The sequence below is a fragment of the Pristiophorus japonicus genome, chromosome 5 (genome assembly GCF_044704955.1).
Source record: "Pristiophorus japonicus isolate sPriJap1 chromosome 5, sPriJap1.hap1, whole genome shotgun sequence".
Lineage (NCBI taxonomy): Eukaryota > Metazoa > Chordata > Chondrichthyes > Pristiophoridae > Pristiophorus > Pristiophorus japonicus.
The window spans coordinates 150,790,113-150,803,542 of NC_091981.1; the positions used below are offsets into that span (position 1 = coordinate 150,790,113).

General features: G+C 42.6%; 1 protein-coding gene across 1 annotated transcript in view; it reads left to right on the forward strand.

The window, feature by feature from the left end:
• The window catches only part of vwde (von Willebrand factor D and EGF domains), a 341,224-nt gene that overhangs the window by 298,343 nt on the left and 29,451 nt on the right, over positions 1–13,430 (forward strand). The window contains exons 25-27 of the mRNA XM_070880205.1: positions 1,195–1,290; positions 5,458–5,553; positions 9,420–9,515. Of these exons, the coding sequence (XP_070736306.1) occupies positions 1,195–1,290; positions 5,458–5,553; positions 9,420–9,515 (288 nt within the window). The remainder of the gene's footprint in view (positions 1–1,194; positions 1,291–5,457; positions 5,554–9,419; positions 9,516–13,430) is intronic.

The following is a 13,430-nucleotide window of genomic DNA, read 5'->3' on the forward strand; positions in this document are numbered from 1 at the left end:
CTCCAAATTGTGAAGTCTATGAAAATTACTGTGGCATCAACAAGACTTCTTTAGTTTTGAAATGGTTTTAAAGAATTGGTGAAAAGTTAAGCATTCTTTTATTACGCTGAAACTGCTGAACTATTCTTGCTTCTGTTTAATATTACATCTTAATGAACCCAAATTAATAGTTTTTATTCAATAGATTGGCATTGTTATCTTCTGCCAGTTTTGGAGAATTGAGGAGTTACGCTATAACTCATATATTGCCAGTGTCCTTATAGATGGTAAAAGGGCTTTACTGTTTGCCCCTAAGATACTTTACTTTGCACATAAGGTAAGGTTTCTGATTGCAGGGAGTATAGGGTCACCTATGGAAGTTGATTTTTGTTTTTAAAATGAGTAGAAAATATCAGGAGAGACAGCTTGAACTGTAACGAGGTTATGTACTGAGACATCTTAATATGTTATAGCATTTTTAGCAGTGATGATGAACGATTCTAAGTACTGAATAATCTATAGTTAACATATTAAAGTATGAACTAGATGACCAGTGTTAATTAAAATATACATGAGTAAAATACTGCAATCCAATAATAATTGAGCTTCTCTGATGGCCTAGTGGGTAAAAGCATAGACAACAAGATCCAAGGTTTGATTCCCTGTGGACTGCAATGAACAGATCTCAGCTGGGCAGTAGTTGGGATACTACAACTGACTTTGTGTTAGTGGGCTTGATTATTAGCCAGTGATTGATATCCAGTGCCTCCTGTTGGAAAATATGTGCTCATTGTCTGGTGAGAACAGAATCGGGTTTAATTGTGTTGCCTTCCATGAACATGTAGCCTGCCAAAATGCATTGTCCGAGTGCACAACTGAATATTGGCCTCTGCTGAAGATACTGGACAGATCTTTGCATCCAGCGAGCTATGTAGCAGTCTGTGAGGGAGAGAGGGTTTTCCCTTTTGGCCACAAATCCATCTCACAACTTAGTCCTGGATCTCTTATATGGCTGAAGGAAGTCTACTATTTCATGCCCAGGATTAGAATATGAAGGACAATTGTTTGGATGCAACTCTTGCCCGTCACAACTTTAAGCTGTATTGGGATGTTGCTATCATTGAAGAAAGATAAGAAAGATCAAGTACCCTTTGCTGTTTCTTAGCACAGATGCAGAGTGAAGCTCCCATAGTGAGTGATGATTTTTGATTGCAGCTTATTGTGAACCAGCATGTCAACATGGAGGGACCTGCTTGGCTAGAAATCTCTGCACCTGTCCCTATGGTTTTGTTGGACCACGATGTGAAACAAGTAAGATAATTTTACTATAATTCCAGTATATTCTGATTTTTATTTTTTTGCTGTTGTAATCTGCAGATTTTTATAATATTTTTTGTGGATAAAGAGAACACAAGGACATTGTTTATCTATAGTTCAGCAAGAATTTTGATACAGTAGCACTCATGATGTTGGTCCATAAGGTAGAAAGGAACAGTATAGGCAATTATTGCAGTGGATTGGCAACTGGCTGTACCAAAGGAGACAAAAGGTGGTCATGCAGGGACTTGCATTGGAATGATAGAAGTGACTAGTTGGATGCTCCTAGGATCTGTACTGGGATCTTTACTATTTGCATTGTATATCAATGACTTGTAAGTGTAAAACTTTACTGATGACACTAAGGTGGTGTGGGGTAGCAATCAAGTGCCAAGGGATCCAGATAGGATATGGTAGCATAGTGGGTTATGTCACTGTACTCATAATCTCGTAGCCAAAAGCATGCAGTGGAAGGAGCATGCGGCAAACCAGACACCCTTTCCTTCAACCACTGTCTGTCCCACCTGTGACAGAGACTGTAATTCCCGTATTGGACTGTACAGTCACCTGCAAACTCACTTTTAGAGTGGAAACAAGTCTTCCTCATTTTCGAGGGACTGCCTATGATGATAATGAATCCAGAGGCCTGGGCTAATGATCCAGAAATACGAGTTCAAATCCCACCACTGCAGCTGGGGAATTTAAATTCAATTAAACAAAAAATCTGGAATAAAAAGCTAGCATTAATAATGTTAACCTTGAAACTGTTGTAAAAAACCATCTGGTTCACTACTCCCCTCTAGGGAAGGAAATCTGCCATCCTTACCTCGTCTGGCCTATATGTGATTCCAGACCCACAGCAATGTGGTTGACTCTTAACTGCCCTCTGAAATGGCATAGCAAGCCACCGAGTTGTATGCATAGAAGGTGGCTCACCATCACCTTCTCGAGGGCAATTAGGAATGGGCAATAAATGCTGGCCTTGTTGGTGATGACCACATCCTGTGAATGTTTTTTTTCAAAGATAGATTGGGAAGATGAGCTGAGAAATGGCAAGTTCTTTTCTGTTGAAATGAATGCAAGAAGGACACCATAATGCTGGAAAAGTTGCAGCAAAGGGCTGCTCATCTGACACCTGGCTTCAGACATCTGTATTACAAGAGAAACTACAGAAACAGAGTTTGTTTCTACTAAATCCTTAAGGTTCTTGACAATTTGAACCCTGAGAAACTGTTTGCCATGGTCCCAAGAACAACAACAATGGGGTGTGAGATGAAACTCAGAGAGTAAGGTGAATAGATAGATCAGATATAAGTATTTCATACAGAGAGTACTGAATGTTTGGATAGGACTGCCTAGGGAGGTGATTAAGGCTGATAATTGGGAGTTGGACAGTCATGTGGGAGTACAGTGACAGTGACTATGTTGGCATGGAATAGTCAATCAAGGTGTTTTGTCCATGCTTCTCTACACTTTAGGGTAGAAAGGAATAGAATAGGGCGCAATTTGCCCAAAATTGGCCAAATCAGTGGAACTGATAGAGGAATTTCAAGCACAATTTATATCCAGAGCAAATCGAGTTTTCGCGATATTTTGCGCTGGTTTAAAAACATCACGCTGAAAGCTGGCCCCACCCACAATACTGGCCATGCTCCCAGATCGAATTAATCACTTTGGCAAGTTTATATTTATTTTGCCCATTTGCAGGCCTTCGAGGAGCCTTTTAAAATTAAGTTGTTTCGTTTTAGGTACATATGGGCATTAATAGACACTTTTTAAAAGCTTTTAAAGTAGGCAAACTATCCCTCCTCGCCCTTCTTGACGTCTACAGCCTTTGACGATTGACCACTCTATCCTTCTCCAATGCCTCTCCACCATTGCTCAGCTGGGTGGGACTGCACTCACCTGGTTCTATTCTTATTTATCTAATTGTAGCCAGAGAATAACCTACAATGGCTTCTCTTCCTGCCTCCACATCGTTATCTCTGGTGTCCCCCAAGGATCTATCCTTGGCCCCCTCCTCTTTCTCATCTATATGCTGCTCCTTGGTGACATTATCTGAAAACAAGCATCAGTTTCCACCTGTATGCTGATGACACACAGCTTCACCTCACTACTTCTCTCGATCACTCCTCGGTCTCTAAATTGTCAGACTGCTTGTCCGACATCCAGTTCTGGATGAGCAGAAATTTTCTATAATTGAATATTGGGAAGACCGAAGCTATTGTTTTCAGTCCTTGCCACAAACTCCGTTCCCTAGTCACTGACTCCAGCCCTCTCCACAACTTCTGTCTGAGGCTGAACCAGACTGTTCACAACCTTGGTGTCATATTTGACCCTGAAATTAGCTTTCCACCACATATCCGCAGCATAACTAAGACCGCCTATTTCCACCTCCGCAACATTGCCCGTCTCCATCCTTTCCTCAGCTCATCCGCCGCTGAAGCCCTCATCAATGCCTTTGTTACCTCTAGACTTGACTATTCCAACGCACTCCTGGCTGGCCTCCCACATTCTACCCTACATAAACTAGAGGTGCTCCAAAATTTGGTTGCCCATATCCTCACTCACACCATGTCCCGCTCACCCATCACCCCTGTGCTTGCTGACTTACTTTGGATCCCGGTTAAGCAACGCCTAGATTTCAAAATTTTCATCCTTGTTTTCAAATCTCTCCATGGCCTCGCCCCTCCCTATCTCTGTAATCTCCTCCAGCTCCACAACCCCCAAGATGTCTGTGCTCCTCCAATTCTGCCCTGATTATAATTGCTCAACCATTGGTTGCATTGCCTTTTGTTGCCTTGGCTCTAAGTTTGGAATTCCCTGCCTAAACCTCTCTGTCTCTTGACCTCTCATTCCTCCTTAAAGACACTCCTTAAAACCTACCTCTTTGATCAAGCTTTGGTCACCTGCCCTAATTTCTCCTTACGTGGCTCGGTGTCAATTTTGCTTTGTCTCACAATACTCCTGTGAAGCGCCTTGGGATGTTTCACTATGTTAAAGGTGTTATATAAATACAAGTTGTTGTTGTAGATGTTAAATATCAAAAAATAGTTAATTTTCTAAGAAATTGACTACTGTACAACAATGAAACTAGTAAATGGTTCTGTATAGTTTTTTAAAGTCATTTTCAGTTATTTAAAATCAGGTTACTCACAGGTGATGGATTTAACACTGATTAAAAATGCTTATTTTTTGTTATAAATCCATTTTCAATTGTATTAATAAACCTGTGCTAAGTTATCACTCTTAAATATATCAAAGAATATTTTTTAATGCAAAGGGGGAAAAAAACAATTACATTTTAAAATGCTGCCCAATTGCGCTGTTCCATGGAAGATTTTATGTTTGTGATTATGCAAATGAGTTTGAGCAGAAACTTGAAACATAACTTCACTTCCGAAAACAGCCCAATTTATGACCAGTCTGCCGATCGCACCCAGAGCGGAAACTCTACCCCTATGTTTTCCCCATCAGTGACATTGAGTGGAGGCAAGGCACATCTCTCACAATCAGAGAAGGCAAATAAGGACCACATCAATGCTTGATAAACACCAATCTTGAAACAACTTATTACTCTGACTGAGCCAAGCCCAGTCTGGACTGAAATGATTGGGCAATTGTGAAGATTGAAATGGGCATAGATTTGAACATTTTCTGCTGGGGTTGTAGCTAGTAATTTAAAGTTAGTAAACAAATGTATTCTGCAGGAATAATCCTTTACCCGCTGTCCCTCCTCCCCACTGCCTCACCTCCCCTGTACTGACCTAGCATCACTGGGATTGACATAGACATAGACATCGCCATATACTTCCTATCCTGTCAGCAACAGCACAAAAACAATTGATACTCCTAATTGTTTCAATTGATATCTCTGCTGCTGCAAAATACATTTGTACCCAATTGTATACATCATACGCACTTTCCCACTGCAATGCTGTCTGCTGAAGAGGACTTTTTTTTAATGATTTTTAAAAATCTATAAATAAATGTTTTAGTATAGCAAATAAAAGCTAAGAATAGTTTTAGTTATTGAAACCCAACCTGATGTACATTATAAATGATTGTTAAAAACGTGCATTTCCTCAGAGAAAGATTCATTTTTAAGTGGAGTCTTTGGATTAATTGTTTCTTATTTATTTATTACATCGGTATCTATAGTGGTTTGCAATAGGCACTGTGAAAATGGAGGTGAATGTGTCACTCCGGATGTCTGCCAGTGCAAATCTGGCTGGTATGGTCCCACATGTAACACAGGTAAGAAATAAGATTATTTATTCCGTTAATGTTTCATACTTTTCTGCTCTATTTTGTTGCATGACACAATATCCTGATGTTTCACTGATTACATCTTTTTAACTTGTGGCATATGGCAGTCGATTAATTATTTTAGTAATAGGTAATGCCATATTTTATTTTAAAAATACTGTATGGTATAGCCCTGCATATAGCAGGGCTATACCATTAACAAATAATTTATTCTGATAAGAACATAAGAAATAGGAGCAGGAATAGGCCATACAGCCCCTCAAGCCTGCTCCGCCATTTAATACGATCATGGCTGATCCAATCATGAACTCAGGTCCACTTCTCTGCCCGCTCCCCATAACTGATAATTGGCTCTGTGACAAAAATTTGGCTGCCAAACTAGTTTACAATTTCATCATAAACCAGATGAATCATTATTGGGTGGTGTTTCTGCAGCATAATCACCTAGTGTGAAGTGACTTGGGGATGTTTTCTGCTGCAGGTTCATGTTTTTTAAATTTTCATTCAGTTCTTCAAATGTCAAGTTTTTCCTTTCAGATCCCCCTGTTTAAAGGGGATGAAAGTCTACAGGAAGTACTTTTATTTGAATACTTCCCAGTATATTGGAAAAAGCTGTTGACGTGTCACCCTGATTTACCATGTGAGGTAGCCCAAATCCGCACAATCCTGGGCAAACAATCTTACACATGCACACAAACACATGGAGGAAATTACCTAGGGCTAGAACCACCGGTTTTTTTTCCTGCTTAATACCCACTTAACGCCCATTTTACCGCTGAAATGACATATAACGCCCATATAGCGCCCATTTTGGCACAAAATGGAAACTGGCGGGCATTTTTCGGAAACTTATCGCCGAGCGTTACATTCCCCGTGTGCTTAATGGCGAGAAAAAATATTACCACCCGCCCACATTTTTGGAGCGGAATTAGCAGAATGGGCAAATTCAACGGCCATAATATCGCTCAGTGTTACTTTCCGCGAGGAATTAACGCCGAGATTCAATATTAACGCCCGGTGACTGTTTTTTGTTATAAAGAGCATATTTACCCAAACTAGCGGCCATGGAGATCGCCCACCGTCAATTTCACCACCTCACACACAATTCGCCCATATTGCTCACTCATAAAAACCGCCCACAAAAAGTGGAACTAACTGGAACGACTCACAGCGTTATGGACGCCATGTTGTAGATCACATGTCTCGTCCTTTAAAAGGCTGCTGTGCTTCACCCTCGATGGAGTTCGAATGTACTCTGCAGGTCATTGGAGTTGATGTGAACATCTTTAAAAACATCTTGACCACACTGTGATCGATTGGAATTGAAGAGGTGTGTTCGTCGGGTCATTCCTTGTTTGTGTGCAATCGGTGGGAAATAGAGAGCTACTGCAATGGGGCCTGTCCTTTCTCACTCTCTCTTGGTGACCAAATACATGCAGCAGACTCGACATCGCCGAAGGAACACTGCACTGCATTATGTGCCCAATGTACGGAGTGACAGACAGATGAGGAGGACCAGATGTTACACCCCCCGCAAGCACAAGGAGAAACATTCTTACTTCGACTTGCCCGACAACACCTGCCTTCAGAGACTGAGCTTTCACAAAGAGGTTATCACTGAGGTATGCCAGCTGATAAGGACAGATCTGCAGCCTGTCAGCACCATCAGAACTGCACTGTCCGTTGAGGTCAAAGTCACTGTGGCACTGTCGTTCTATGCCTTGGGTTCTTTCAAAGCCACAGCTGGCAAATTTTCTCAGCATGCCACACATCGCTGCATTAGACAGGTCACTGAAGGCCTGTATGCATGCAGGAGGGACTTGATCAGCTTCCCTATGACCAGGGAGATACAGAGTGAGAGGGCTCTAGGAATCTCCAGAATTGCAAGCTTCCCCAAGGTGCAAGGAGCAATAGATTGTACGCACATCGCAATGCGGACACCTTTTCAGTTTCAGGATGCTGAGGTTTTCAGGAACCGCAAGGGAATCCACTGCCTGAATGTCCAGCTGGTTGTCGACCACCAGCAAATTATACTGGCAGTGAATGCTCAATTTCCGGGCAGCATCCATGATGTGCACATCCTGCATGAGAACACTGTATCTGACTTGTTTAACAATGAGCCACAAGGTCAATGCTGGATGCTTGGGGACAAAGGATATGGCCTCGCCACCTGGCTGAAGATCCCGCTGCGTGACACCCGCACCGAGGCCGAGAGGCGATAAAACCAAAGCCACAGAGCAACTTGCAATATTGTGGAGAAAACCATTGGAGTGCTGAAGCAGCTCTTCAGATGCCTGGACCACTCAGGAGGTGAGCTCCAACACCACCCTGAGCACTGAGCTCAATTCGTGGTGGTCTGCTCCATGCTACACAACTTGGCTATCAGGAGAGGACAAGAATTGCCTGATGAGTCTGACAGTCCACCTCACCAGAGAGAGGAACAGGAGAACGAGGAGGCAGATGCTGACATCGGCCCAGACAATCAGGCTGATGCTGAAGCCATGCCTCCGCCCCCCTGTAGACCACATGAAAGGGCCCATGGTGGCATGATAGCTGCAAGAGCTTTACGTCAGGAGCTCATCATTGATCGCTTTGCCTGAAAGAATGTTGGTGTTATTTATAAGGCTGACACACTGCTGGGTGCGCAGGTCATACATCAATGGTGGGCATCACCTTGGTGACAGTTAAAGTTTAAGTTGATTGAAGTTAAGTGTGATTATACCCTTTGATGTTGAGGAATCACCAGCGTGTAATGGTGCAGCTATCTGAGCCAATGTGCTGCAAGGTTTTGTTAAATAAAAAACATTTAAACCAAACATTAGTCTGAAATCATCAGTATTTCTGTACAAACCAACCCTCCCCTCCCCCCGCTTCTCCTCCCCAACTCTACCCCTTCTCACCCTCCTGACTCCTTGCTTATGACTCCTTGGCCGAGGAGGTCCTCAGGTGATGCTTCATTGCAGGGGGCGGGGGGTGGTGATGGCCAAAGTGTTGCTTGGATGAATATGGGAAAGGACGGTCCCGAGGTGGGAGCGTGCTCCGAGTCATAAGCAAGATGTTGCTGCTGGCTCCCATGTGTGGCTGGCAATGGGGGTGCGTCACCTTGGGGTACAGTGTGGTGCTCTGGGACCACTGGAAACCCTCTGCCACCAGTGTTCCTGGCTACCAGCTGCAGGGCCTCCTCCATCCCTTCCATTTTATATGTTATTTGTTGGACAAAAACTCGATGTCAACTATGTTCTTGGTGCTTAGTGGGCTTTTTGCTGCTGGTGAATCTCCATTGTTCTTCCCACACCAACCAAACAAGCACACGCCACAGCCACACACACTTTCAGTGCCTCTCCCTCTCCCTCTGTCTCCTCTTCTGCGCATGTCATGATGACCCCTGACCTCCTGAATCACGGGAATCGAGCATTGCCATGCCGTTGCTAAGGACGGCCACACTTTACGGCAGAAGGTCAGAAAAATTTAACACTACCACCCATTTGATATCGTTCGCAGTAACGCCATTTTCAAAAATGTAAGCTAGGTATTTTGAGAATGGGTGAGAAGCCGGCAATCTGAAAACCCTTTTTTAATGCCCACACCGTAAATAACGCGATCAGCTCAAAAGTGGAGGTTCTAGCCCGTAGTGTCTATATGGAAGAAATGCAGTGGATGTACTTTATTGGAATTTCAGAAAAGTGCATATAATAAGCAAACTATTATAAAACCTGGGAGTGGAATTCCCACCCTAGCCAGTTAATCCTTTATATTAGTTTTCATGACACTTTAAATTCATGTGTGTATTTTCTTACTGTCATTATTATATTATAGTTTTATCTTTCTCTCTCTCCTTCTCTGAACGTGAGCAGCTGTATGCAGCCCTGTATGCTTAAATGGTGGGACGTGTATCAAACCCAACATCTGCATGTGTCCGAATGGATTCTTTGGAACACAATGCCAAAACGGTAATATTTTAAAAACTGTAAATATTCTAGCAATATCTTGGGAATAAACTATAATTAGCTAAAGCTACATGGAGCCGTAATGAACAACTTGGATGTGTCTTTAAGTAAAGTATGAAAGTGTCAGTTATAGTGATAATTAACAGAGCAGAAGCAATTTACTGGATCAGCAATGAGAACATTTTTGAGGTTGAAAGGAGGCCCAGTGCAGATAAATTAGATGGAAACGTTGGAGGATTAAACAACAGACCAACAAATATTTAAATACCTGTACAGACTAAAATCATTCTGACCAAGAGGAAAGAGCAGTTGCATCAGAGATTTCCAAAGATAAGTAAAGAGATGAGATCAAAGCAAAAGAGTTATATTTTGCTAATAGCGCTGTTCTCATATAAATGCTTAACATGTACATATTAAATTCTCTCTGCGCTGTTATAAGTTAATGTCCCAAATTCCTCCATCACCATCCCTGGGTTTGTTCTGTCCCACCGGCAGGATAGACCCACCGAGGGTGGTGGCACAGTAGTATACAGTCATAAGGGAGTGACCCTGGGAATTCTCAGCATTAACTCCAGAGCCCATGAAGTCTCATGCCTTCAGGTCAAGCATGGGCAAGGAAACCTCCTGCTGATTGCTATCGACCGCACGCCCTCAGCTGATAAATCAGTTCTCCTCCATGTTGGAAGAAGCACTGAGAGTACCAATGGCACAGAATGTATTCTGGGTGGGGGACTTCAATGTCCATCACCAAGAGTGGCTTGGTAGCACCACTACTGACCGAGCTGGCGGAGTCCTGAAGGACATAGCTGCCAGACTGGGCTTGCGACAGGTGGTGAGAGAACCAACACGAGGGAAAAACCTACTTGACCTTCATCATGTTGTGTGGCACTACCACCGTGCAGAATGGGATAGATTCAGAACAGAATTAGCCGTTCAAAACTGGGCATCCATGAGGTGCTGTGGGCCATCAGCAGCAGGAGAAATGTATTCCACTACAATCTGTAATCTCACAGCTTGGTATATCCCTCACTCTACCATTATCATCAAGCCAGGGTCAACCATGATTCAATAAGGAGTGTGGAAGAGCATGCCAGGAGCAGCCGTACTTACAAATGAGGTACCAACTTGGGGAAGTTGCAACACAACACTACTTCCATGTTAAACAATGGAAGCAGCATGCAATAAACAGGGCTAAGTGATCCCACAAGCAACTGATCAGATCAAAGCGCCGCAGTCCTGCCACATCCAGTCATTAATGGTGGTGGGCCATTAACCAACTAACGGGAGGAGGAGGCTCCATGAATATTCCCATTATCAATGATGGCGGAGCCCAGCACGTGAGTGCAAAAGACAAGGCTGAAGAGTTTTCAACCACCTTCAGCCAGAAGTGTCCAGTAGCTGATCTATATCGGCCTCCTCCTGAGGTCCCCACCATCAAAGAAGCCAGTCTTCAGCCAATTCAATTCACTCCACGTGATATGAAGAAGCGGTTGAGCTCACTGGATACAGCAAAGGCTATGGGCCACGATAACATCCTGACTGTCATACTGTGCTCCAGAACTAGCCATGCCTCAAGCCAAGCTGTTCTAGTACAGCTACAACACTGGCATCTGCCTGACAATGTAGAAAACTGCCCAGGTATGTACTGTTCACAAAAAGCAGGACAAATCCTTCTGGCCAATTAATGCCCATAAGTCTGCTTTCAATTATCAGCAAAGTTATGGAAAGTGTTGTCAACAATGCTAATAAGCGGCACTTACTCATCAATAACTTGCTCACCGCTGTTCAGTTTGTGTTCCACCAGGACTACTTGGCTCCAGGCCTCATTACAGCCTTGGTCCAAACATGGACAAAAGAGCTGAATTCCAGAAGTGAGGTGAGAGTGACTGCCCTCGACATCAAGGCAACATTTGACCAAGTGTGGCATCAAGCAACCCTAGTAAAACTGAAGTCAATGGAAATCAGGGGGAATCTCTCCATTGGCTCGAGTCATACCTAGCACAAAGGAAGATGGTTGTGGTTGTAGGAGGTCAATCATTTCAGCCCCATGCCATCACTGAAGGTGTTCCTCAAACCGTGTCCTTAGCCCAACCATCTTCAGATGCATCATCAATGACCTTCCCTTCATCATAAGATCAGACGTGGGGATGTTCGCTGAAGACTGCATACTGTTCAGTGCCATTCGCAACTCCTCAGATAATGAAGCAGTCCATGCCCGCATGCATAAAGACCTTGATGACATTCAGGTTTGGGCTGATAAGTGGCAATTAACATTCGTGTCACACAAGTGCCAAGAAATGACTATCTCCAACAAGCGAGAGTCTAACCATCACCACTTGACATTCAATGGCATTACCATCGCCGAATCCCTCACCATCAATATCCTGGGGGTCACCATTGACCTGACACTTAACTGGACTAGCCACATAAATCCTACAAGAGCAGGTCAAAGGCTGGCTACCGCCTAGAAGGACAAAGACAGCCGTGGGAACACCATCAAATGCAAGTTCCCCTCCAAGTTACACACCATCCTGACTTCATTGTCGCTGGTCAAAATCCTGGAACTCCCTCCATAATAGCACTGAGTGAGTACCTTCACCACACGGACTGCAGCAGTTCAAGAAGTTGACTCACCACCACCTTCTCAAGGGCAATTATGGATGGGAATAAATGCTGGCCTTGCCAGTGACACCCACATCCCATGAACGAATAAAAAAAAAGTGTCTGTGCATGGGAACAGTGATGGAAGTAATATATATTCCAAAGCATAAGAAAGAAACGCTTAAAAAGCAAGGGGATAGTAAAGGAAATAGTGGGACTCAAAGAGAAGAAGGTGACAATCCTCTGTATTTATAGAGGAAGCTGAAAGAAGGAGCATGTAGAAGATAAACTTATAGATATATAAGTATCTAAAATGAAATGGTATTAAAATGAATTTAAAGAATACTAAGGTAGTCTTGTAAGAAGAAATAGGAACTGTACAAAAGGATTGGAAGGAGGTGAAAGTTATACTTCAAAAATGAGGAAAGGGATAAGCCAGTAACTTTCACTATTCACACTTTCAAACCTTTTCGTAATTCTAAATATGATTGTCAGGATTGCCATGTTTATACACAATTGTGCCAAGCATTATAAATATATTTGGAGAACTAGAAGCACTAATTTAGAATGGAAGAACTTGCAGCCTTGACGGAAACTTGTCCTCAACTGGACAAGTATGGGAACTAACTATTTCCAGACACAACATTTTTAAAGAGTTGGCTTTCCTAATAAAGGGCATGATTTATACCATAAGTATAAAGGAACATCTGTATTGATGTTTGTGGTCAGCCATAGTCTCTCTGGGTAGAGTTATGAAATGATAAGGAGTCTGTTACCATTTTGGGCGTACATTATAAACTACTGGATAGTGGGAAATAAACCAAGGATGAGAGTGGTAGGCAATTTAGAAAAGTTTGTAGCATTTGTAATAAGGGGGACTTCAACTATCCTGAAGTATACTTGGAAAAACAAAAGGTTGTGGTCAAAAGGGGGAAATGTTATTAGAATGCATTCAGGACTGTTGGTTTAATTTACATGTCGCACAAGGAAGGGTGCAGTGTTAAATCTGTTTCTGGTGAACAACTAATTAATTAATTAGGTTCACTTTGAAAATAAAAGAGTAATAAAAGATTAGCTAATTTTCAGTGGGAAGAAAAAAGACCTAACCCAGATTAATTTGTTGAAAAAATGGCAGGTCAACCCACAGATGAGCAGTAGTAGAAAGTTTTAAAAAGATGGGTAGGTACAGTTCAAATAAATTCAGACTAAGAATAAAGTAGTGATGTCAAAAGTGGGAATTCCACATACAAATGGAGAATTTAGAGTGAAAATGATGTTTAAAAAAGAGATATCTGATAAATATAAGGGGACAATACA